Here is a 26,560-nt window from a genome sequence, read left to right on the forward strand (position 1 = left end):
AACAGGAGACACAAGGAATGACAGCAAGACAGGATTCTGACCAAGCTGCAAAATTTTATTGTGTTCACAGGCATTATAAGGCTTTGGGGAAGGGGGATTGCAAGAGGAGAAGGAGGAGGGGGAGAAATTATCAGGGTGGAATGTCCCTTGCAACATACATAGCCAAAACTATGTCTATTAACTATAACTATGTGGTGTGTCACTTGTTTTCTGGTAAAACTATGTCTATTAACTATAACATTGTGGTGTGTCACTTGTTTTCTGGTAAATGGCCTACCTGCAGGGAAATAGAAATTTATCTGGAGGGCTCCATTGTTTCAAAGCTTATCTTCTATCAAGCAGAGAAATGGCTCTTGGCAAGTGCACTCACACAATATGTGTATACACATCATCTAATAAAATCTAAATGGCTTGCTGCATACTTTGTCTGTTTTGCAGTCACTGGGGTCTCCTACATACGTTCTGGGAAAGACACCACAGCATGGAAGTTTCCTTTGGTGCTGCAGTGCTTCTAGAGATGCCTACTCAAACCAGGCTCCTGCTTGTGAGAAGACATTTGATATACCAGGTGAACTATCACTTCCCAGCCAGGCCCTGAATTCTTCCCCACCACCCAACCCCCCACTCCAATATGTGATTTCTGAGAGAAATGGAATAGGATAAAAGAAGGGCTTACTAGATTTTTCTGCTCTTCCTCTCTATGTATCTGTTTAAACATACTTTTCGTGTTCTTAGTATATAACAATACATTGTATATAAAATTTGTTGAGAACACATCAGGAATAGGGGTAGTAAACACAATTTCAGGGAAATTCAAAACTATAATTTTCATGGCAGGAAGTCCAAAAGACTTGGTGTCTGTGAAACATAGATTATCACAAAGAGAGGGAACGAAGTGATACAAACAATTTAACACTTTCATCTTGAGTAAAGCAGATAAAGATGAGAAGATGTCACAGAGGAGAATGAATTGTGCATTGAATGGTAGGTTAAGATCTAAGACAAGAATCTGAAATAGTTTGAATGAGAAATGATTAGGATCTGACAATTATATGAGTCCTATGTTGGATGTGTTGATTTTTTTATTAGTGATTTAATAAAGATCTACAAGATTGTGGGATAACAGGGGTACAAACCCACACAATCCCCTCCACCAGAGCTCCCTGTTCTATCCCCTCCATTGGAAGCTTCCCTACTCTTTATCCCTCCAGAGTATGGATCAAAGATCTTTATAGGATGCAGAAGGTGGAAGGTATGGCCTCTGTAATTTCTTCTCTGCTGGAAATGGGCATTGGTAGGTCAATCCATACCCCTAGCTTGTTTCTATCTTTCCCTAGTGGGGCAGGGCTCTGGAGATGTGGGGTTCCAGGACACATTGGTGAGGTCATCTGTCCAGAGAAGTCAGGTTAGTGTCAAGGTAGCATCTGCAACTTGATGACTGAAAAGCATTAAGACATAAAGCAGAACAAATAGTTTAATAATTAGAAACCTACAGGTAAGAGTACAGCAGATGACATTTGGGGTCTCTGTGTTGGGAGAAGCTAGGAAGTTGACTTTTTAATGACTATCAGTAAGTCATTAGACATATATTTGAAACACTGAGAGTTGTTCAAGACTAGAAATAAAGATCTAAACATTTGTTAGACCACATGTAATGATTAACATCTTTGCTTAAGTAAATGAAGTACGCTGGGCAGCACTAGAGAAATAAGGAAAATGAAACTGGTGCAAAACCCCTGACGTGCTAATCAGTTGTGCTCAGCTGAGGAAGCCCATGAAATGGAACAGCAGAGCAGAGGAAGGAAAACAGAAAATGGAAGAAAGCATCACAAAAATGAAGAATTACTTAATAGTGTAGACAGCAACATCCCAAAAATAACTTGAAAATGAATAGGTGTGTTAAAATTATTTTAAAAAGTTGTAGTATTTAGAGAAATCAGAATGTTAGTCCACATTATATATTGGGTTTTCCATTTATTGCGATGGACCTGAAAGGTGAAAATAATTACTGGCTAAAACATTACCATGACTTTTCCAAGTTTCTATAAGAAACCTCATTTTTATAGAATGAATTGAGGAATCATCAATATTCACGTGACTTTATGCATCCTGTTTAAACAATTTGCTGTGGTTTCATCACTGTCTTTACTGATACTTTGATCATTACTTATACTAACTAGTAATGTAAGCATTGGATTTCTTTACCTGGTTTGCTCAAATGGTAAAGTCTCCCATAGGATGGTGTTTAAAATTAACAAGACCAACTAATTAAATTTAATTAGGCTAACCTGCATGGGAAATTAGCATAATTATTTTCAATTTTAAGCTCCCCCAAGGAAGGCATGATCTGGGTATTTTTGAAGAGAATTTCAGTAAAGAAAAATGAAAACAGAAATAGATCTGAATGTAGAAAAAGTGCAAAGTAGTTTGCCATGACATTCTGTCATATATAAACTTCTTATTATATTGAATAAACACCTATCCAAAATTATTAAAAGAAAAATTTCACTCACAATTCTGCTGTCTCAGAGTGATTATTGTTGCTTTTACTTAAGAACTATCTGCAAATTTCAATTTGTCAACTTTACTGAGTTAGCAAATAAACATGCAATTTAAAATTTATTTGGGATAGTAAACGTTATTACTTCATAACATTGGACTTAATTTTAGAAAATTACCTGAATCCTTGGCTCTAAAGCTCAAAAAAGATACTACTCTGTATTGAAATATTATATTGTGTTACTGTGACCAAGAGTAAACACACACTAGCATCTTAATGTTAAGATATACCTTGTGGGGGCCCAGTGGTGATGCACTGGGTTAAGTGGACATGGTGGGAAGTGCAAGGACCAGTGCAAAGATCCTGGTTCAAGTCTCTGGCTCCCCACCTGCAGGGAAGTCTCTTCACAAGCTGTGAAGCAGGTCTGCAGGTGTCTATCCTTCTCTCTCCTCCTGTGTCTTCCCTTCCTCTCTCAATTTCTGTCTGTCCTACCTAATGACCACAAGAAAATGGGGGGGGGGAATGGCTGCCTAGAGGCAATATGCATATCTTGTAATAGGTAGCTTTCTTTTTCTGGTAGATGTTACTGATGTTTTAAATCATTTAAAAGCTATAGATTAAAAGAAAAGTATTAGTAAAGTATTCTTTCAATGAGCTGGTTTCTTCAGCTCCTTTTACAGCTCAATTTTTAAACCACAATTTGCTTTGTAATCCTCTGGTATGTAGAATGTTTTTTTTTAAGTTTACATACATTAAAGTTTGGTCTTTGTGTCGTGATATCTTTTTCTTTAAAATTTTAAAGACATTTTAAATATATATTTATTTATTTATTCCCTTTTGTTGCCCTTGTTGTTGTACTGTTGCAGTTGTTACTGATGTCGTCATTGTTGGATAGGACAGAGAGGAATGGAGAGAGAAGGGAAAGATAGAGGGGAGGAGAGAAAGACACCTGCAGACCTGCTTCACTGCTTGTTAAGCGACTCCCCTGCAGGTGGGGAGCCGGGGGCTGGAACTGGCATCATTCCGCCCATCCTTGCGCTTACTCAACCCATTGAGCCACCGCCCAACCCTGTCTCTCTCTTTTTAAAAAAATAATGATATACACTTAGCAATATTCTCTGTGTGTTTGTGTGTGTGCATGTACATGCTTGCAGATTCTTCATAACTCACTTCTTTTTGTTATTAAATAATAATGCATTGTGCATTGTCATAGTTTGCTTTTCCACTTACTTTTGGGAGGACATAGAGTCACTTCAGGTTTTGTTTGTTTTTTAAAAATCAGCAATTTAGTTGGCATGAAATTTTACATAGAGTTAGTTATTGTGTAGACACATAGGCTTTCACACTTGTTGCTTCAATACTAGGGAATGATTGGTGGATTGTATGCTAGTCTATGTTTAACTTTGTAAGAAGCGTCTTCTCTTCCAAAGTGGTTGAAACTACTTTCATTTTCATTAGCAATGAATAACGGTTCCTGTTGTTGTCAGGGCTCTCCCTGGTGAGCAATGATTCTTGTACAGATCATAATGCCAGAAGGTAAGACTCCCAAGCCATTAATCAAGCACAAATAGCAAGGGAATGAATATTTCCAATTTACGTCACTCTGTTAGATGTTTTGGAGAAATATGACTGACTTTCAGAAAGAAGGAAGGAAAAAGGGCTTGGACAAAGAAGAGATGGCAATACAGACAGGTGAAACACAGTCCTATTTAGGTAAAATTGATGAATAGAGAGAGAGGAATTGCAAGTCCTCTAAGGTCTTGGAAGAGTTGTGATCTTAGAGAAAGGCAAGAGTAGTCAGAAGAGAGTTTGAAAAGTTCTGCATTGCCTCTTTGTTGTGCTCTTTTAATTGTCCTTAGTTCCAGGTGCCTCAGAACCCCAGAACTTTGTTTCTCAACCTTGGCCTTCTACATCAACACACTCAGATGTGTAAGAATATTCAGAGACAACAAGATTAACCGCAGGTAAGACACATGTTTATTGAAGAGCATGGGAGGAGGATGAAAGAACAGAAATAAGTAAAGCATTCCACCTCCCAAATCCATAGGAGAGGAAAACAATTGACGTTTTTCCTCGTCTGTTTGTGGGTCTTAGTACTGAGTGGTCTTGAGAGGAAAAACTCATGCAAACTATTCACTTTCAGCTTCTCACATTTCTTTCTGGGCACTTAATCCCCAGTCTCTGAGAGAGACTTGTTTGGAGATCAGTCTAGCCTTCGTTTTCACTCCCAGAGCACCAGGACACAGACCAAGAAATAAGAAAAGGTAAAATTAAAAAAGAAAAATAGCAAGCAAATATACATAAACTATTACAGGCTGTTTTCTGTTCTCAACAGCTGGAGATTACAATTTCCCCAATGCTTCTCTGACTGCCTTACCTCACTGCTTCCTTCTGAAAATTAACACCCTATGTTAAAAAAAAGAAAGCCATGTTAATGTGTAGTACTAGCTCTTGTTGTTTGAATTTGAAATTCCTTAGTGGCAAATGATGTTGAGCATCTTTTCAAATACATGCTTACTATTTCCGTATCTTGTTTGGCCAGGTACAGTAGTAAACACTAGTAAAGCTATAGGTTTGAATGTGGTAAGATCTACATACATATATAATCATGAATTATTCATTTGCTAATAATAACAAAGTATTCTGAAACACAGAAAAACAAAGTATTCTGTTTTCAGAATAACAAAGTATTCTGAAACAGAAAAGGGGTTGATCATTCTTTCAAATTCACAAGGAATTCTCAATTTGAGCAGCATCTTAAAATACGTTTGATCAGGTTAAAAAAAAGATAATTTTAGTTATAGAATTTTCTCTTAATGTGTTCTACTCAGTTTTTATCCAGTTTTATTTTATCTTATTTTTGATAGATACAGAGATGGAGAAAGGCACAGTGAGAGAGTGAGAGAGACCAAAGTATCAAAATTTTCTTCAGTGCTGTGGTTTTATATATGGTTCACTGGTATGGCGAAAATGTAGGATCAACATAAGAACTACAATCTTTTTCTTCTGCCCTGTATTTAACTGGGATCTCTAAAGGTATAGACATAAGGGAGAATGCGTTCTTTTCACTGTACATTGTAGGGATTGATTGAGGCTATTTTCAGTTATAAAGCAAGTAATTATGATTCTCATTTGAGCTTCAACTTCATCATTTTAGAGGACACTCTGAGACTCTCAAAATGACTGACAGAATTTGTACTATTTCAAAGTAATTTCCACCTCAAGTTTGTTAGGATTCATTAAAATTTATTTTAATGATCATTTCTGGAAAAGAAAGATGAAGTAAAATATGTCTTGATGTATTCTTGAAGCAACATCAAATGTACTTGGAAACTGCTGAATATTTTACTGTCTCTTTATAAACTCCTATGAACTGTGCTTATTGGCATAAAATCCTTAAGATAACTTGGCAGATTTAAGGATGGAGGAAAGAGAAGAAATAGGGGGAAAGATAGGAAGGAATAAAAAGTAATAAGGCAAAAAATGACTAGCTTTCAATATATTTTTAAATATACTTATTTATTTATTATTGGCTAGAGACAGAGAGTAATTGGGAGGGGAAGGAGAGACAAAGAGGGAGAGAGACAGAGAAAGACACCTGCAGCATGGTTCCACTGATCGTGGAGCTTTGTCCCTGAAGGTAGGGACCAGGAGCTTGAACTTCAGTCCTTGTACATTGTAATATGTGTGCTTATTAATATGTGTGCTTACAGGTGGACCACCTGTCTCCACTGACTAGCTTTCTATGCACAACTTTTACCAAGGTACTTTATCAGGGTTGTGGGAGGGAGAGATAACCCAGGAACCAAGTTCGTGGTGGTAGCAATACAAATCTTTATTATGTGGGCGCCCCAGAGTCAGGCTTGTAGGCACCTGGTTAAAACCATGTGACAGAAAAGGAAGTGGCTTTACAGTCTCATATGTATTTAGGAGAGGGGTGGAGAAAAATAAGAGGGTCTGGAAAGATAGAACCTCCCTAGCAACCATTGCTAGGGATTCAACTGGCTGGAATTAGCAATACCCTGCAGGGACTTAGGAAGGAGACCTTTAGTCATTTGTAAGACAAAGCAGAAGGCCAGTATGTAGATAATAAAGGGATGAGCCATACTAGCATGGAAATAGGGTGGTTTGGGGGGCAGGGAGAGGATGGATGTCCCCTCAAGTCAAGCTCTGCCAAGCTCAACCACATGCTCACAATTTCCCAACAGTACTTAATACTGATGTGGGTCCAAAAAACAAACATTGCTATGAAAATAGGTAAAATATAGTCATGAACCATTTACTGTTGGTATTAATTATTACATGAGGAAACTGGCCACCTTTTAAACCTATCATGATGCTACTGAAAGCACTTTCATAGACTGTGCAAGTGTCTGAAATAATGTACATAAAATATTCTCCAATTCATGATTGTTCCCTTTCAAATTACTCTCTACCTTTATTCCACTTGTCCTTTGTATAAATTATTTGCCCCCTACGTTACTGCCTGAAATCAGAAGACTAGCACCCTTTAATACTGATTCCCTTACTATTAAAACATAGAAACATTCAAAAGGTATAAGGTTAAACTATTCAGTGTCTTGCTTACTCTTTCATGAAGCCAAAGGTATACAAGTGAAAGTGAATAAACATTTAAAATCTTTTGGAGGAAACTTTGTCATAACGAACCAGTTGCTCTGGGACTTCATCAAAACCCAAGGAAGTAATAAAGACAGTTGAATCTTTATTTCTCAGAAACAGACTGAAAAAATTATGATATTTTGATTTTAATCCTGCAAGCTTTTGGGGTATGTTTTTTTCTATTCGGTTGCAGTTTAAAAACAATTCTGTATCTGAGAAGGAAAACAAAAGAGGTACACTGGTGAAAAAGACAGTAGAGAGAGGCAGACTGGGAGTATGGATCGACCTATCCATGCCCATGTTCAGCGGGGAAGCAATTCCAGAAGCCAGACCTTCCACCTTCTGCATCCCACAATGACCTTGGGTCCATACTCCCAGAGGGATAAAGAATAGAAAGCTGTCAGGGGAGGGGATGGGATATGGAGATCTGGTGGTGGGAATTGTGTGGAGTTGTACCCCTCCTATTTTACGGTTTTGTTAATGTTTCCTTTTTAAATAAATAAATAAATACATAAAGAGAGTAAAGTAATCAAGAAATTTGTCTCCAAAATATCGGATTCATTTTAATGGCAGCATTATATTTATAAGAGTGTGATACTGACCACATGTATTAATGAAAGTTAAAGACATGAACACTAATGCCAATATTTGATGTCTTTGGTCAGAACCAATCTATAATCTTTTCCAGGTAAGATTACTATACCTCCTGAGGAAAGCCAGTGAATCCATGATTATTTACAAGCACTTACAGTTCTTTTCTAAATCCAGTCGGTTTCCATGGAAACAAGGATTATCTTGTGAAGTCAAACCTTTCCTTTGCATAGGGTAGTTTTGACAGCTCTGTGACCACTGTTTTAGAAAGCACACACAACCCAGGGAGCCTTGAAAAAAAGAGAAACAAAGCAGAAAGTAATTGAAAGAGCTAAGCTCTCAAAAGCAGTTAAGGTTGTGTTGTTTTTTTATTCAAATGTGACTTTTCATTTCTTTAGGAGCATGTGAGTTTTATTTTATTGGAATGTTATATTGTAATGTTCAAAAGTAAGAGCTGGGACAAAGTAAAGAACTATCATTACTATGGTTAAATATTGTTTGTTGGTATGCATGAGACCCCTTCTGTTTCATTTGGTTTAAATCCCCCCTGCTTAACACTATTTTATTTACATAACCACTGTTAACAAGTTCCACCCTCCCTCCAGGGCATTTGTGGTTCAGTGATAGGATTCTTGCCTAATCTGCCCCCTCTTTGTCACACTCTGATTTTCACCAGTCACTTTTCTCTCCACCCTCTCTATGTCACATCCTGTTTCCACCCTACTTGGGAAGTATATATAAAGACAGCATTGTGAGTTTTAGAGTACTTTACCTTGAGTTTAGCTTAGCTCGTCTTAGATTGTGCTGCGTCCTGCATGAATAAAGAGATACTGCCTACAGCTCAACTATGAGTCCCTGGTCGTCTGTTACCTGCCCGTGAAGCCAGCCCGGCGAAAACAACCTAACCCGTCGAAAACAACAATTGTTGTGTTAGTAAACATTAAAGGGAACACATGGACTACACTCCTGATTGGATGAATGATATGTAGTAGCAATATGTAGTAATAATCAGGGTATAGGCAATTAGGAAAATTGTCTATTTTGGACATGTTACTTTAATAAAATCACAGAAAGTCATATATTTTTAAATTTGTAAATTTATAGTTATATTTTTACTTAAAAATTCTGAAAGTCATATATTATTATCAGATTTTTAGTTGAAAAATTATTGAGCATGTGGGTGGTTTTCCAGTGCCAGAGAAGTGATTGAATTCAGAGCTTATGTCTTAAGTATCCTAAAGCACAAATTATTACAATTTTACTTTAAAATTATGGACAAATAAAATCATATTGGACCATGAAAAGTTTTAGTAAAAATAGTATGAGACCTATATCTACTTCCCCCATGCACATCTGTTGCTTATTTTCTTTAGGAAAAGTTATCAAATAATTTTTTATCATGATCTATCTTAGATAATTACCTTAAATATGAAGACAAAGAAATATCGTAAATATAAAGTAAATAAGTCTCTAGTGCTAGTTCCACAAATCACCTTAAAAGAGCAATGCAGAAAACCGTAATGTAATTTTACTTCTTTTTAAAGCTCTTTGTATCTATTTGAGAAAGGGAGGGGATGGGAACCAGAGCATTACCCCATTTTATGTGATGCTGGGGACCAAACCTGGAACCTTACACACACACACACACACACACACACACACACATTCTATGTGTGCTTCCCACAGAGCCATCCCAGCGATAATTTTTCTTTCATTTAGAAACAAGTTTCATGGTCCAGGAGTTGGCGCAGTGCTAAAATTTTGGACTCCCAAGTTTGAGGTCCTGAGTTTGTTCCCTGGCAGCACATGTGCCAGAGTGATGTCTGGTTCTTTCTCTCTCCTCCTATCTTCCTCATTAATAAATAAATAAAATCTTTTTAAAAATAATAAAAGAAACAAGTTTCAAAGTCACAACTGATATAAAACCAAAAACCTATTTCTTAATTTTTCATTCTACTGATGTGAAATCATCAATTTTATATTTTATGATAAAGTTTAGAGATTGTAGTGATAGGATCATCTCCCTTCTTCTAAATGTGTGCCATGGAATTGTAGACTTTCCTATTGTATTCCCTAAGTAAACCTGTTCCAATATCATGTATCCCAAAGCAGAGCGTAGATGGAAAATGTCTACAGCTACAGAACATTCTTTGATTTCTTTTTTCCAATAATGAACAGATTTACATTTTTTTAAGCTTCACCTTCTATTTTCCCACTCTCAAGTGTGATAAGTTAACCCTTGATGGAAGTAGAGTATAATGTTATAGACTAGAAAGCTGACATCACATGAGAGGAACAGGCTAGTAGGTGATTAAGAAGCCTTAAACGAAATGCATTCTGACAATTCTGTCAACTCTTAAGTAAATAGAAAAATAACCTACAGGTAAATCCAGATACATTTATCTGAAATTATTCTGAGTCAGAAAATTAGCAGGAAACTGTAGCAAATTCAGCAAGAACATTTTAATAAGCATAAATTAAAAAAATCCACTGCAGTTCTCTGCTGGGAAATTGTGCAGTCACAGCCACCATGTTGTCCCCTCAGGGTATTGCCAGTTCCCACGAGAGTTGAAACGATATTACAATATTACCGTAGAGCCTTGTTCCACCATGTTGTCCCCTCAGGGTATTGCTAATTCCCGCGAGACTTGAAATGATATTCCCGAAGTGCCTTTCCTGACCAATCCTGTCCCGACTTCCACTTCCGGTTTTTGATCCTATAAAGCCCGCTGCTGCTGCGGTTGGGTCTCTTTTGGCCCGCTCTTCACCCTGGCACAGAAGGGTTGTTGCGCGTAGCCGGAGGTGGCCATTTTTGCTAGCTCCATGTGGCCCAAACTGCTGCGCTCTCACCCAACTCTGAGGTGCCTGCACGAATAAAGATTTGTGTTCCCTCTCCGCTCCGGATCTCCTATCTCTCCTCCACGTCACTGCCCAACAGTTCTCAATATTTAAAGATGACACATAATGCTTTTATAACTGCTGTAGAAAGGAATCAGAACTCCCATGACAAATACCAGTTCCAGGGCTAAGGCAGGGAAAGCATAAGATGAATAAAAAGTGTCTTTTTATTGTGCTGAAAGTAAAGTGATTGAGAATAGTGAAGATATATCAAAGGATACCAGAGTCTTGAGCATGCAGTCAATGACCAAACCATGAAAATTTAGAGGATCCAGAAAGCTGCAAAGGTTTAACTAGCACAGGACAGAGAGGTGGAAACTTGTGGATTTACCACTCTCACACTGAGTTGTTTATGATTGTTTTGTCTTAGATGACTTCTGTTCTCTCTGGTCACTTGGAGGTGAGTTCTTTTGTTACTAAAAGATAGTTTGTATAGATAGTTACATTTGCTTTCAGTTATAAAAATCTGTAAGACAGTTTCCAAAATAGAGAAGTAAAGATTATAACTGAAAAACAAACTAATACATACATATGTATACTAGAAAAAAAGGTAAAAGAAATAATTTTAAAACTGTAAATTCTCCTAAAATAAAATACAGAAAATGTAGAACCAGTTAATGAAGTCTTCTAAATCTTGGTGAAAATTGCAAGAGGTTGTGGCATTTGAACTGTAACTTACCTTCCCCAAATCCTGCCCCCCTGTCTTTTGCATTTTTCAGACGCCCATGCCATCTTTTGAATAGGGGGCAAAAGACAGAAAGATGTTAGAACACTGCTTCATAACATGTGAAGCTTCCCTCTCACATGATTCTCTCTGTGGTAGCCAGGGACTTCATCCAGGCCTCTCACTCATGGTGAAGTGTGAGCTCCACCATGTGAACTATCTCCTGACCTCTTAAAGAAACATACTTTCAATGTTTTATCTACTCACTTTTATGAGAGAAAGACAGAAATTGAGAGGGAAGTGGATGATGATGATGAGGATGAGAGAAAGAAAGAGAGAAGGGAGGCCAGCAACTCTGCTTCACCACTCATGAAGCTTTCCCTTTGATCTTGAATCCAGGTCCTGGTGGTGCACATAGCAAAACACATATTACAGAGGGTGGAAGGTCTGGCTTCTGTAATTGCTTCCCTGCTCAACATGGGCGCTAACAGGTGGATCCATACTCCCAGCCTGCCTCTGTCCTTCCCTAGTAGGGCAGGGCTCTGGGGAAGCGGAGCTCCAGGACATATTGGTGGGTCATCTAACCAGGGAAGTCTTGTCGGCATCATGTTAGCATCTGGAACCTGGCAGCTGAAAAGAGAGTTAACATACAAAACCAAACAAACTGTTGAACAATCATGGACCTAAAGCCTGGAATAGTGCAGATAAGCCTTGAGTCCATACTCCCAGAGGGATAAAGAATAGGAAAGCTATCAGGGGAGGGGATGGAAATGGAGAGCTGGTGGTAGGAACTGTGTGGAGTTGTACCCCTCTTATCCTATGGTTTTGTTAATGTCCCCTTTTTTAAATAAATTAAATAAATAAATAAAATAAAAACATATATTATAGTGCATAGGGTCCCAGGTTCAAGCCACTGGTTCCCGCTTGCAGGAGGAAGCTTCATGAGTGGTGACACAGGGCTGTAGGTGTCTCTCTGTCTCCCTCTCTCTCCCCCTACCCTCTCTATTTCTCTCTGTCTCTACTCAATAATAAAAATAAAATTTAAAAAGGGGCCATGCAGTGACATAACCAGATAAGTGCACGAAAGGGTCTACAGTTAATATTTATGCACTTTCCCCATGTTTGGGAGCTACTCTCTTCCTTGATCCAGCTTTCCAAGTCCTTTCCAAGTATGTCACCATCTCCCCAGACAATAACTTGAGTCTGCTTGCATATAAGAGGCACGTTATGACTGGGCCCTCCTCCATCGCTATCGAACAGGCCATGGCCGGTGCGCCGCTATGTTCCATCGCTGGGGGGCCAGAGATGACCCGAACTGCCCCTGCGGCTCCAGACAGACTGTGACCCACATAGTCAACGACTGCCACCTCTTCAGATTCAAAGGAGGTCTCGAAACTTGACATCAGGCTCAACCTGACGCTGCTGACTGGCTACAGAAGAAGGGCAAACGCTAGAAGAAGAAGAGGTCAGGCTCAAGCAAAAACTAGTAAGGTCATGGGCCCTATGGAAAATACCTAAAACAGGCCTACTAACTAGGGAAAGAGAGAGGCAGGCTGGGAGTACGGATCCACGTGCCAACACCTATGTTCAGCGGGGAAGCAATTACAGAAGCCAGACCTCTCACCTTCTGTACCCTACAATGAAAGCTATCAGGGGTGGGGATGGAATACGGAGCTCTAGGGTACTGATATGTAATATTACTACTCTAGATGCTAATTACACTATTAAGAGGCAGAACTATACATATATGCAAATTGGGAGAGCCTTCTGGGTTATACAGAGTAGAATATTTATCAAGAAGGCTTTAGATCTTGTTGTACTTGTTTCAGAAAGAAAAATTTTAAAGGTATTTTCACACCTCAACAAGAATATAAAGCTTTACCCGTTTTGCATAAAATTCTGTTTTCCCGGGGAAGTCGGGCTGTAGCGCAGCGGGTTAAGCGCAGGTGGCGCAAAGCACAAGGACCGGCATAAGGATCCCGGTTCGAACCCCGGCTCCCCACCTGCAGGGGAGTCGCTTCACAGGCGGTGAAGCAGGTCTGCAGGTGTCTATCTTTCTCTCCCCCTCTCTGTCTTCCCCTTCTCTCTCCGTTTCTCTCTGTCCTATCCAACAACGACGACAACAACAATAATAACTACAACAATAAAACAACAAGGGCAACAAAAGGGAATAAATAAATAAAATAAAATATTTTTAAAAATTCTGTTTTTCCCAGACTCTTTAGAGAAAGAAAGGGAATTCTACTTAATATTCTAAATGAGGTGAAATTACATAAGCTAATAGGACAGAACCCTTCAGGTTGTAACAACAACAACAAAAAATCATGATCACATTTTGGAAAATTCCTCTTAGGACATAATGTTTTTCACTGACTTTGGCCTCTGTCAAAAATAGCATGAATAGCACATACCAGCCCTCCAGGTAATTCTAATAATAAACAGTACCAGAACTTTGGTCAAGTTTTTAATTATTACTTTCAGGAATAATTTAATCCCTTAAAATACCAAATTTCTATGTTAGAAATAATTAATGTGGGAGATTTTTTTAAACAATCAAATTTATTTTTTATATTTTTGGAAATTATAGAAAACAGTAACTTTAAAACCTCACATTTCCACTATAGAGCCTATATTTCCCCCAGTCCTGGAACCTTAGGGTGGGGCTCACTTCCCTGCATGCTTCTCTCAATTCATATCAAATAATACTGCATCCGCCGATCACAACCTAATCAATGCAACGAGTGCCACCTTAGCAAAAAATATACTTGAAAGCAAAAGTACACAAAGGTCTGCAGTGAGTCATTATAAAGTTCCTAATTAAATAGTATCTAGTTAGACTTAGATACCCTCCTCACCTACTTCCTATTACACTTCTCTCACTCACTCTGAAGCTAACCTTAGCAAAGCAAGGACTGCAAAAGCTGAATAAGGGCAAGAGACTGGCATACTTTAATGATGACTCTTTAGTCACTATTAGGCCACCCCATCAGCTGGGGCTCTAGTCAGGGAGTCCTGGGATTCCCACACAGACATGATGGTCTAGACCTCAAATAAATCCCTCTCTCCATTGTTACAGGTCATCTCTATCAGGAACAATAAAAAAGACCCCTTTGTGGGCCCCCATAGGACCTTGCCCTCAACTTGGATCAACAACGGTAAAGAATGTTCCATCCTCTGAAGGGAGGCTGGACAACATACTGTATGCTACACCTGAGGAAGATGGGTCCTGATATTAGGCAGCTTGGAATGTTCCTACTCATGATCACAGAATGTGAGCTCAGATCTACAGGGATGCTGAGGTCACATAGGCTCCTAAGCTGAATATGGGCCCCAGACCAAATCAAATCAGTGGGGTTTATAGTCAATAATACTTATACCTCTTCCCAGTATTAGGGAGCTACTCTCTTCCCTGATCCAGCTTTCTGTCCCTTTTCCAGCCATGATATCACCTCCCCAGACAATAACTTGGATCCACCTGCATATTAGATTTCAGGCTCAGAGGAAAAAAAAAACTAGTATAGCCACAGGGCCTTTGAAATATAACTATAGTATGCCTACTAGCTGTCTACAAAATGGAGGACCCCCAACACTTCATCTGCACTACTCCAGCCTTTAGGTCCATGATTGGTCAACAATTTGTTTGGCTTTGTATGTTAACTCTCTTTTCAGCCACCAGATTCCAGATGCTAGCAGGATGCGACCAGACTTCCCTGGACAGACGACCCCACCAATGTGTCCTGGAGCTCTGCTTCCCCAGAGTCCCACCCCACTAGGGAAAGAGAGATAGGCTGCGAGTCTGGATCGATCAGTCAACGCCCATGTTCAGCAGCAGGGAAGCAATTACAGAAGCCAGACCTTCCACCTTCTGCATCCCACAATGACCTTGGGTCCATACTCCCAGAGGGATAAAGAAAAGGAAAACTATCAGGGGAGGGGATGGGATATGGAGATCTGGTGGTGGCAACTGTGTGGAGTTCTACCCCCTTTATCCTATGGTTTTGTTAATATCTCCTTTTTTAAATAAATTTAAAAAATTTTAAAAAGCTACTCACAAAATATATGCACACTCATGTCTGAAAGTAATGTCATTTAACTCATTCTACTATTTTTTAAAGTCTCTGATAAAATATGTAAAGACTTTATAAGGAAGTAGTAGCAGCTTCTAAAGAGAAAAGAGTTTATTTTACTAGCTGTCATTATGCATGGTCCTATAGGGATACCCTTTGCTTCTGGAAATGATTTACTGTTATTGTTAACTCTCATGAAGGAAGTGATAAAAAATATCTACTTATAATATGATACAGAAAGATATGGGCTTTAATAACAAAAAGCTAAGCTTGAATTGTTTTATATTATTTATAAAGTGATCTTATGGTGATTTAATAACATTTTTTTAAAAAGCACAGTTTTTCTCTGTGTGAAACGTAAATGATTAAATCTAACTATATTATAAAAAGTCAACTATCTTTCAGTGCTTTGTGCTAATCTACATTGAACAGCTATTTTCTTCCTATTCTACATTATAATAAAAAATGGCACCTTAATGGAAAGAACTAGAATTACTGATATGTTTTAAACATATTTTGTGTGGGGATATTGATATGTTAGATATAATCAGAGAAAATTTACTTCTCAGTTTCCTCTCACTGCCTCCCACTCTATTTCAAGTTCTGTAACTACGTATCAAACTATCATTTTTCGGATCTCCATTTGGTTGTAGATATTTCGTAGTACAACTAAACTGAGCTCCCTTCATGTCCTTTCCTGAGAGGGTTTTTTTTTTTTTTTTTTTTGGGGGGGTGCCCCAAGATATCTCCAGACACACTCAATAACACAAGCCAGTTGTGGAAACCTGACAGTGTCTTCCTTTTCTCCCCCTATCTAATCAATCTTATCGAAGTCATTTTGATCCTACCTCACAAAGCAGACCTCATCCATTTCTGCTTCCTTTCTGGTACAGACCACTGTCATTTTCATCCGCAGTGCTTACTGCAGTTCCCTCCTCATGGGTCTCGTCTCTAATTGCCACTTTCCATTCTGTTTTCCGCAGAGCAGCCAGATTGATAAATTGATATTACAAATCACATTGCTATTCTTTTGCCTACAACTATTCAGCGGTTCACTTTATCGCTTTAAAAGGATATCCATGTGTATACTTTCTGCTAGGGAACCTATGACTGTCCAAATTCTCATTCCAAGCCTCTTTCTACAGATGATACTTTATGCACAACAGTTTCTTGGGTTCATAGAGCTGCCAATTGCTTTCCTGACTCAGAGATGTGTATACGTGCTATTACCCCTATCTGAAAACTTTATCACTCTACTCTTCACTACTTGCCATCTTTGAAGTCTAATTTTGAATTTCTGCTGAGAAGTCCTTATTAAAAATAATTCTGTTTTGTAAATAATAATTTACAAGACAGGTATTGTAACACAAGTACAGTTTCTCATCTGCCCATGAAAGGTGTCCATGTACCACTCCAACCACCAACTAATGACTTCCATCACTGGATCTCAAATCTCTCCTCCCACTATACTCCCTTTTGGAATTTTTGGTTCTGATGCAACAGACCACAGCTAGTCTAAGTTGAATCCTGTGTTCCTTTTTCTTTGTTTCTTAAGTTCCATTTGTGAGTGAAGTTATTCTATCATATAATGTGAAGGTCCTCCTCTTTAAAATTTTCTACAGCATGGCCAGGGGGTGGTGGTGTACCTGGCTAAGCGCACACATTTCAGTGCTTAAGGGCCTGGGTTCAAGTCTCTGGTCCTCACTTGCAGAGTGAAACCTTCACAAATAGTGAGTCAGGTGTCTCTCTGTCTTGCTCCCTCCCTATCTCCCACTTCCCTCTAATTTTCTCTGTGTCCTACCAAATAAAATAAAAAGTAAAACAATGGGGGGGGGAGGGAGAATACAGGTCCCAAAAGGATGACAGAGGATCTAGTGGGGTTGTATTGTTATATGGAAAACTGGGAAATGTTATGTATGTACAAACTATTGTATTTACTGTCAAATGTAAAGCATTCATTCCCCAATAAAGAGATTTTAAAAAGTAATATATATATATTCATTTAAAAATTTCTACAGATAGTTAATTACTTCAATTTCATTAATTTTATTAACTTAATCCACAAAAGTTATAATTTCAATTATTTTCCCATGTCTATCCTCATTTTTCATCCATCAGAAGTCAATTGTTTCTTACCATTTTTTATAACAAAATCGTTTTAAATAATATTCAGGACAAAGTTGGAATATATTTGCTTCAAAGACAGGGCATGAAATGAAGTAAAAATGCACCCAATATGTTTTCTATTTCTTAACACTAAGCTCCTACTCTAAACGTAGCTACTAATTTTTGCCAAATTAACTTTTTTTTCTGCAGGTGACACTTGCCGGGTTTGTTGTAAAGCACGTCACATAGTTCAAGAAGAAATCTGGATATTTAAGAAAACTATTATTCCTTACCATGAACCTCTTAGACCCTTCTCTTCAATTCCTTCATTTCTGAATCCCTACTTCCTGCTTCCCTCCGAAGTCTTTCTGTACTCCCTTTCTTCTGTCTTCTGGGGCATAGGAGTCATGGAAACTTAGAAACCATTCCATTAGCTATCAGAAAGCAGGTTAGTAACATACATGGGGATATATATATATATTAGAATCATAAATGATAGAAGAAATGCATATAAAATGATTGTGTTATTTATACCCTTCTTTCATTCCTTCCTTCATTCCTCCTTTCCTTCCTTCCTTCTATAGATATGGGAGACAAAGAGAGAGAGGAGAGAAACAGAGAGGAGAGTTACCAGCAGCACCGCTTCAAAATTTCCCTGCAGGTGGGGACCAAAGGTTAGAGCACTAAGGATGATGCCAGTACAGTCAGGCGGTTTCTAGTCTAGTGAACTGAATTGCAGTAATAAAAACAAGTGTTTTTCCCCTATTTTCTTCATACTGAAAATTTACTAATAGAAATAACCCACTTATATTTCTGTGTCCCTGATTCCCATTGGGAATCATTAAAGTCATTAAATTAGTAATTTAATGACTTTATTATTTATTATTATTAATTATTAAATTAAAAATCATTAAAGTAAGTACTCTCTACTAATTAGAACTTTGCAATCCACATGAATGTTAAGTATTGCTCATAACACTCAAGCTTGACAAATAGAAACCAATAGAGTTCTGTCCTTTAATCAAACAGATATGATTTCTTGTCTTACATGGGATGTTACATTCTCTTTCTTAGTGGCCAGCCTTTATAGCTTAGCCTTCACTCATTTCCAGAAGCTCTACAAATGAGGACTGGAAATTATAGTATATCTCTTAGCTCATGTTAACATCTAGGGAGCTGTCAGTCATGTCTTAAAACCTGTGTTTCTAGTTCCCTCTCTAATTTATTTTTGTTTTGTTATCTTTTCTTGTTACCAGTGTTGTTGCTGGGGCTTGGTGCCTACATGATTCTGTCTTCTCCAACAGCTTTTATTTTATTTATTTATTATTTATTTCTATTTCCTTTCTTCCTTTTTCTTCTCTTCTTCCTTCCTTCCTTTAACAAATATGGGAGACAAAGAGAGAGGAGAGAGAGAAGCCGAGAGGAGAGATAACAGCAATACTGCTTCACCACTTCCCTGCAGGTGGGGACTGGAGGTCTGGACCGACAGGTCGCTCAGCATGACCACATGTACACTCTGCCAGGTGAGGCACCTTCCTAATTTTTTAAAATTAATTAATTAATTTATTTATTTATTTATTGCCTCTGAGGTGATTGCTGGGGCTCTCGGTGCCTACACTACGAATCCACTGCTCCTGGAGGTTATTTTTCCCGTTTTGTTGCCCTTGTTGTAGCTGCATTTCTCTCCCTGCAGGTGGGAACTGAGGTCTTGAACCTGGTTCCTGGTGCATTGTAGTATGCATGTGCTACCAGGTACATGACCACTTCACTCCCACTATATAAAACTTTATTGCTGTCACATTATATTAAAAACTCTTTATTGCTTGATCTCACCACTAAAGTTCAACATTTTCAGACAGAGAGACAACAAAGGCAGAGAATCAGAGAGAGAGGGGGAAAGACACCATAGCACTGAGGTTTCCCACAGGGTGGTAGTGGTTAGAGGCAACCTGGGATGAAAGCAAGGCAAAGGAGACTCCCTTCCGGGAGAGATATCTGTCTTGCCAACATGATTTATGAATTTATGACCGTGTGTTTAGCAAGTGGAAATGGTGTGCCTATGTGATTATTGACTTTGAGGAGGGGCACTGGAGAAATTTAAAGATACAAGAGAAATTTTCGGTGAGTCCATCCCATTAAATTCTTGAAAGATCTGGCTCAAAGTTTTGAAAGTGATGGGAAATCTGAGACTTAAGGTAACGCCTCCTAAAACCTGATTTTATAAATACAAAATTCTCCATGGCCAGATAAATTAGAAAGAACCGTTCTTAAATGTTGGTAATGTCTCATTTATTGGGCAAACCTGACAGTGATGAATGCTACCTCTTCAGGCTATTTCAGACAGTTAATGATATGATTAGTATCTCTTAACTGTTTCCATCACTTTCATATCACCCGTCAGCACATCCTTTTCTGTGGTAATTGTTCACTGGACAGTTTCCTGAACTCTTTCTCACTCTTTCAAGATAAAATTGTCACCAAAGAAATACCAACATTTATCTGATTTTTCAGTTTTAAGTGGAATGAGAACTGTAGTGCTTATCTAGATTGAAGTTTTTATATATAGTGTGAGGGTACTGGAATAAGGATTTATTGACTGTGTCACTAATGAGAGTTGATATATGGAATTTTGAAAGTCAGATCGACAGTGACTAAATGTGATCTCTCTAGTATTAATTTTACTCACATTCAGACTGTGCTTAGTGATTGTTCGAGAAAGCAAACAAACTGGGAATTGCACAGTATCTGTCACTGACTTTGTCCAGGTCAAAACCGAGTCTCAGAGTGAATTGCCATTAGCAGAGGAAATGAATAGAAATTTTTAAATTGATTAATTTACCAAACGCATTGTGTAAGGTTTATCAGACTATGAAAAGGTTTTCTTGCTCCCTTCCAAATTATAAAACGTTTGTTCTTATTTTTTAATTTACCAATTACTTGGTTTTAAAATGGGATTCTCCTTTCAAAAATTATTATTTTATGGGTAATATAATGTGTCGCTAACATATATCTTGATGCTAAAAAAATAAAAAGCTTTTTTACATTTTTACTGTGGTGAAAGTTTGGTTTAAAGGAATTCTGTATATGTGTTAGATGCACAATTTCACCTTTCTAAATTGTATATTTCCACACCACACCCACAAACAAAATAGATATTAGTCCCTTTCTACTGAAATCCAGTGAGTTCTTTTTGTCTCTCATACCTTATCTCAAATCCTGTGTTCCTCTAAAAAAAAAAAAAAAAAAAGCTGTCCTAGGGCCAGGCTCAGAAGACTTACTTGGTTAAGTGCACATGTTATAATATGTAAGGACCCGGGTTCAAGCTTCACAAGGGATGAGGCAGTGATGCAGACCTCTCTTCACCCTCCTCTCTCTCTCTCTCTCTCTCCATCTTTCTCCCCTTTCCTTCTCAGTTTCTCTCTGTCATTATGACAGAAAGAGGAAAAGAAAAAGAAAAAAAAGCAAGAAGGAAGGAAGGGAGGGAGGAAGGAAGGAAGGAAGGAAGGAAGGAAGGAAGGAAGGAAGGAAGGAAGGAAGGAAAAAGTCCAACCACATTAACTAACTTTGTGGTTTCTTCCTATACCTGTCTCAATCAATCCTGAAGCCTTGTAATTTTCCTCTTTCAGTATTAGCATTTTCTTCATTTTCCCCTTCTGTCTGTTTATCACATTCAGTAAAATCAATGCAGTACTCGAAAGACAATATTGAGGACAGTTGGAGGAGAAGCATTTTTATTATTTAGTCCTAGCTACTATTCAGAATTTATATATCATATAGATACAATATATCATTAGCATGTCAAAATATGTTAATTATTGGAAGTTTTAAAAATGTGTACTTATTAATATCATTGTGCTAGCAGAGAATCTGCTCCCATACTGTTGAACATTTAGAAGAAGCTGTGTGATGGTGGAAGGAAGCCAAGCAAATGTGAATTATTACAAAATGTAATGATGTAGGATTTTATGGAATTTAACAGATGTCAAGTAAAATTAACTTATAATTAATATGTCTATAGTTCCAAGTTGTCATGTTAGTACTTTCACAAATTTAAATCATATAAATTCAAAAATAACTTTTATAATAATTTTACTGCTGGTGTTAAATGTTGATTGCAAAATTACATTATCTCAGGGTTATAGCTTCATACATATATTTGTGTGGGTGTAAATCACTGTACCAACCATAGAAGTTCCTACGCTTCTCTATTCCCCCCGAAATAGCTTTTCAAAAACTTTCATTGAAAAAAATTAATTTATTTATGAGATAGAGACAGAGAGAAATTGAGTTGGGAGGGAGACATTGGAAAGGAAAGAGACAGAGACACCTGTAGCCCTGTTTCCCACTCTTGAAGCTTTCTCCCTGCAGATGGAGTCCAGGGGCTTGAACCCGGGTCCTTGTCCACTGTGTGTGCCCTTAACCAGATGAACCACCATCTGGCCTTCAAAACCTTTCTTTCTTTTCTTTAGTTTTGTTATTATTATTATTTTGAGTCCACTTTTCCCATTTTCTTACCCTTGCTGTCATTATTGTTGCCATTAATGTTGTTGGATAGGACAGTGAGAAATTGAAAGAGGAAGGGAGACAGAGAGCAGGAGAGAAAGACAGACACCTGCAGACCTGCTTCACGGCTTAGTGAAGCGACTCCTCTGCAGGTGGGAATCTGGGGGCTTGAACTGGGATCCTTACGCCTGTCCTATGCTTTGTGCCATGTGCGCTTAACCCGCTGCACTACCGCCTGGCTCCCAAAACCTTTCTTAAAAGTAAATTCTTTTGGCTTTATAGTCATAGAGAGGAGCAAAATAAAGACTTAAAAATAGCCACACGGTATCAGTGCTAAACTTGTGTAATCAGTCAATGGTTTCAGGACTTTCAACTAAAGTTAATTCCCAGGCCATAAATCAAAGTGAAAGTTTCATTAAGTATTTTCAGGATCCAGAAAAGCAGTAAAGAAGAAATTAAACTACTTATAGGAATAGTCATATGAATAAAGCACAACAAATACTTGTGTGGTTAGAGTTATGACCTAGTATTTCATCCACCAATGATTTGATTAAAGGTGGTAAAATATTTAGTTAGTAGCTTCATTTTCATATATGTATTTGATTATTTTTAACTGCTTATATTGAGCCTCAAATATTTTACTCAAATTTACATCGTTATGCTATAAACTAATGTATTCAGATAAAAACTTACATTTAAATTTTTGTTTATTTATTTAAAAAAGGAGACATTAACAAAACATTTTTGAGGCAATTACATGTCAAAAATGAATTCATATACTTATTTTGGTGTTGAGTAATGAAACAAAGATTTACTGACATTTAGTTATCTTAATCTCACTTTTTAATTATATAGTAGCCTAATGCATCCCAAATACATTTTATACAATTCTCTGTTTACCTCCATATTAATGACAATAGCTTGTTCGTTTTTTTACAAATAAGAAAATGGTGTCAAATAATGTGAAATAAGTCATCACATGTAGCCATGTTTTTATTTCATTTGAACTAAATATTCATTGATAAGAATTCACTTGTTATATAGGGAGCTTATATTTGATCCAATTTGTAATTAGGTCTGCACTTCTGGTGGTGATAAAAATTGGTCTAACCTTTGAAAAACAAGATCAAAAGAGAAAACACAAGTAGAACCTGAACTGGAATTGGTGCATTGCACCAAAGTAAAAGACTCTTGGGTGATTTGGGGGGGGGGGGGGAGAGAATACAGATCCAAGAAGGATGACAGAGGACCTAGTGGGGGTTGTATTGTTATATGGAAAACTGAGACATGTTATGCATGTACAAACTATTGTATTTACTGTGGAATGTAAAACATTAATTCCCCAGTAAAGAAATTAAAAAAACAAATTGGTCTAACCCTTGTTGAGAGCAGTCTGGGGAACTCTCAGGAAGCTAAAAATGGGGAGTCGGGCAGTAGTGCAGAGGTTAAGCACACATGGCACGAAGTGCAAGGACCAGCGTAAGGATCCCGGTTTGAGCCCCCAGCTCCTCACCTGCAGAGGAGTCACTTCACAGGTGTGAAGCAGGTTTGTAGGTGTCTATCTTTCTCTCCCCCTCTCTGTCTTCCCCTCCTCTCTCCATTTCTCTCTGTCCTACCTAACAATGAGGACATCAATAACAACAACAATAATAGCTACAACAGTAAAAAAAAAAAAAAAAAAAACACAAGAGCAACAAAAAGGAAAAATAAATAAATTTAAAAAATTTAAAATAAAATGAAATAAGAAAGCTAGAAATGGACCTTCCCTAAGACCTGGCAATTCCTTTTTAAGGAGTGAAAAACACACATCCAAAGAGATCTGTGTAAATCTATGTTCAAAGCAGCATAATTTGTAGTAGTCCTAACTTGGAAGCAACTTAGATGTCCATCAGCAGATGAGAAGCTGAAAAAATGTGTGGTCTGTATACACAATGGAATACTAGCCAGTTAGAAAGAATGAGGTAGTTACCCTCTTCACCTCATCTTGAATGGAGTTCGAAGGAATAATGCTTAGTGACTTAGTTAGAAAAAGAAGAATGAATATGCGATGCTCTCACTCAGGGGTAGAACTTAAGAAGCAAGAACAGAAAGTAGAAACACAAAATAGAACTTGAACTTGTTTGTTGTGTTGCACCAATGCAAAGGACGTTAGGGAGCGTGTGTGTTGGGTTGGGGAGGAGTTTCAGTTCCTGGTGCATCATGGTGGTGGGGACCTAGGCTAGGGGTAGGAAGGCAGCTATGCTCACCACTATACTACCAACACCTCCATAAGCTACGAGACATCTGCCATGCTGAGAGGACAAATTTTACACATGTGTCAACAACTGTACTTAGGTTAAACAATTAACTCCTCGATGATTTTTTGAATAAATATTTGGTACAGTTAAGTTATACCCAGTGACTTTTGTGTTGAATAAGAAATCCGATGTCCCTCTGTCCTATCAAACAACAATAACAGCAATGGCAACAATAACAACAACAACTAGGACAACAGCAAGGGCAACAAAATGGGAAAAAATGGCCTCCAGGAGCAGTGGATTTGTAGTATAGGCCCTGAACCCCAGTAATAACCCTGTATGCAAAAAAAAAAGAAAAAAAGAAAAAAAGAGAGAGAAAGAGAGAATGAATGAAAGAAAGAAAAGAAAGAAAGAAAGAAAGAAAGAAAGAAAGAAAGAAAGAAAGAAAGAAAAAAAGAAAAAGAAAAAATAAGAAATTGGATGTCTACCGCCATACCATCTTGAACACGTCCAATCTCATCTGATCTTGGAAGCTAAGCAGGGTTGGGCTTGCTTAGTACTTGGATGGGAGAAGTCTGTTGTGCATTTTCTAGTCTAAATTTTAGAAATAAAGGAAGGGAGGAAGAAAGAAGGAAGGGAGGGAGGGAAGAAGGGAAGGAGGAATGAAGGATAGGAGATAGGAAGGGAAAAGAGTAAATAAAAACAGTATAATACTTTTTGTGATCACTATTTTGATAAATCTTCTACCTTCTACTTCACTTTATGTACTTATTTACTAGGTGAGGGAAGTTAGTGCGTACATAAAATGTATACTTAGGATTTCCTATTTCTGTTACTGTTTCTGTTACTCATCTTATTACTTTACACTGAACTGCGCTACAGCATAGGCTCATGGTTTCATTTGTGTGCTGAAGTGAGGAGAAACCATTTTCTTCCAGAAACAGCTCCTAAGAGAAATCTTCCTATTAAGTCTACATGGGCACTCCTAATGAAGTTAACGACCATGAAGTTTAGCTATGCACTGAATCCCAAATTCTTGTCAATGAGAATTACTGTCTTTTTATAAAGGGCCAACAAATACTTCAGAATTAATTTGTCATCAAGGTGCCACACTTCATTAAACAATGGTGATACATAAAGTTATAAACTAAATGTATATGTGAGCTGTTACAGACAGACTTCTGTTCTCAGCAGGGGAGGACATATAGCAACTTGCAAATTGATCCCGTGTTCATTCCCATTCAGAATTTTTTTTTTAATTATCTTTATTTTTTGTTGGATAAAGACAGCCAGAAATTGAGAGAGTAGGGGGAGATAGAGAGGGAGAGAGTAAGAGAGACACCTGCAGCCCTGCTTTACCACTCACAAAGCTTTTCCCCCTTCAGGTGGGGGTGGGGGGTTAGGACCCAGGTCCTTGCCCACTGTAACATCTGCGCTCAACCAGGTGCTACCACCCGGCCTCCACTCCAGTCAGTGTGTACTTGGCACAATATGCCCGCAAGTCTGGTGTCATGTCTACCGTGCCACCTCCCAGGTTACATTCTCTCCTAACCCTCTGCGGAGTTCTCAGAACATCCCTCCTCTCCACCAGCTCTCTCTGCTTCTGTGGCGAGCCTGTCTTCCTTCAGGGCCCTGGCCAATCTCTCCCTTGCTTGTATTACTCTCAGAGTCTGCCTGTGGATATTTTCTTCTGTGATTTCTCTGCAGAGGGCCAATGGGGTTCAGAGAAACTTTTCAGAGGACAGATTTTCATAGTGGGAAGATTGTGTGCTGCTGAGTTCAGGGCTCATGAGTTGACTCCCAGCACCACCACAATCCATGGAGCCACCTGCCCCTCCTAGTACTCTTCTCTTAAAGATATCTTTCAAATCCAGAGTGCCTAGGACCTCTCTCTCCATCACTGCTGCCCACCAGCCTTTTGTACGCAGACGGCTGCTGGGGCTTCTTCAAGGTGAGTTCCTTTTCTTTGTGGTACCTGACCTCATTGCCAAGATGTGATGTTATTTTTGTCACCGGTCTCTTGAAGATGTAGCTGGTAATTCTTAAAGGAGACAATGTCTCTGCATGATGTGTCTTCTTGGTCTTGGCTAGATGGACTTGCTTCCTCTTCTTCTGTAATCTCTGGGGAATCATACTTCTCTGGACCTTCCCCAGAGTAGGCTCATGGGGAAAGTGTACTGATGGAGATTCCTCTCCAGGAGCCAGAGATGTCCTGCTTCCCGGCTCTTCTGAGAGGCAGACAGCAGGCGCTTGTGGGAAAACACCTGATTCAGAATTTTTTATTAGACTTTTAATTTTTATTATCTACATATGGAGATTTGCAAGAATAAGCAAAATTCAGATACACTGCTTAAACGTTACAATTTTTTAAAGT

General features: G+C 38.2%; 1 protein-coding gene and 1 long non-coding RNA gene across 2 annotated transcripts; one reads left to right on the forward strand and one right to left on the reverse strand.

The window, feature by feature from the left end:
* Window positions 1-457: 457 nt before the first annotated feature.
* LOC132534306 (uncharacterized) lies at window positions 458-18,969 on the forward strand. Its single transcript, XR_009546029.1, has 3 exons — window positions 458-568; window positions 4,366-4,464; window positions 18,909-18,969. It is a non-coding gene; the product is annotated as an uncharacterized LOC132534306 (long non-coding RNA).
* Window positions 18,970-25,733: 6,764 nt separating this feature from the next.
* On the reverse strand, window positions 25,734-26,319 carry LOC103119294 (methyl-CpG-binding domain protein 3-like 2B). The gene is made up of 2 exons (XM_007529554.1): window positions 26,098-26,319; window positions 25,734-25,901 (listed from the first exon to the last, which is right to left on the reverse strand). Exons 1-2 carry the CDS (start codon window positions 26,317-26,319, stop codon window positions 25,734-25,736), a joined length of 390 nt encoding a protein of 129 aa, XP_007529616.1.
* Window positions 26,320-26,560: the final 241 nt, after the last annotated feature.

This window comes from Erinaceus europaeus, chromosome 18 (assembly GCF_950295315.1).
Source record: "Erinaceus europaeus chromosome 18, mEriEur2.1, whole genome shotgun sequence".
NCBI classification, from domain to species: domain Eukaryota; kingdom Metazoa; phylum Chordata; class Mammalia; order Eulipotyphla; family Erinaceidae; genus Erinaceus; species Erinaceus europaeus.

Excerpts from the sequence above, each read along its gene's own strand:
- LOC103119294 (XM_007529554.1), bottom strand. The coding sequence starts at position 26,319 with ATGATTCCCCAGAGATTACAGAAGAAGAGGAAGCAAGTCCATCTAGCC. Across the intron at positions 25,902-26,097 it reads CGTCTGCGTACAAAAGGCTG|TTGGCCCTCTGCAGAGAAAT; the intron begins GTGGGCAGCAGT and ends CTCTGAACCCCA.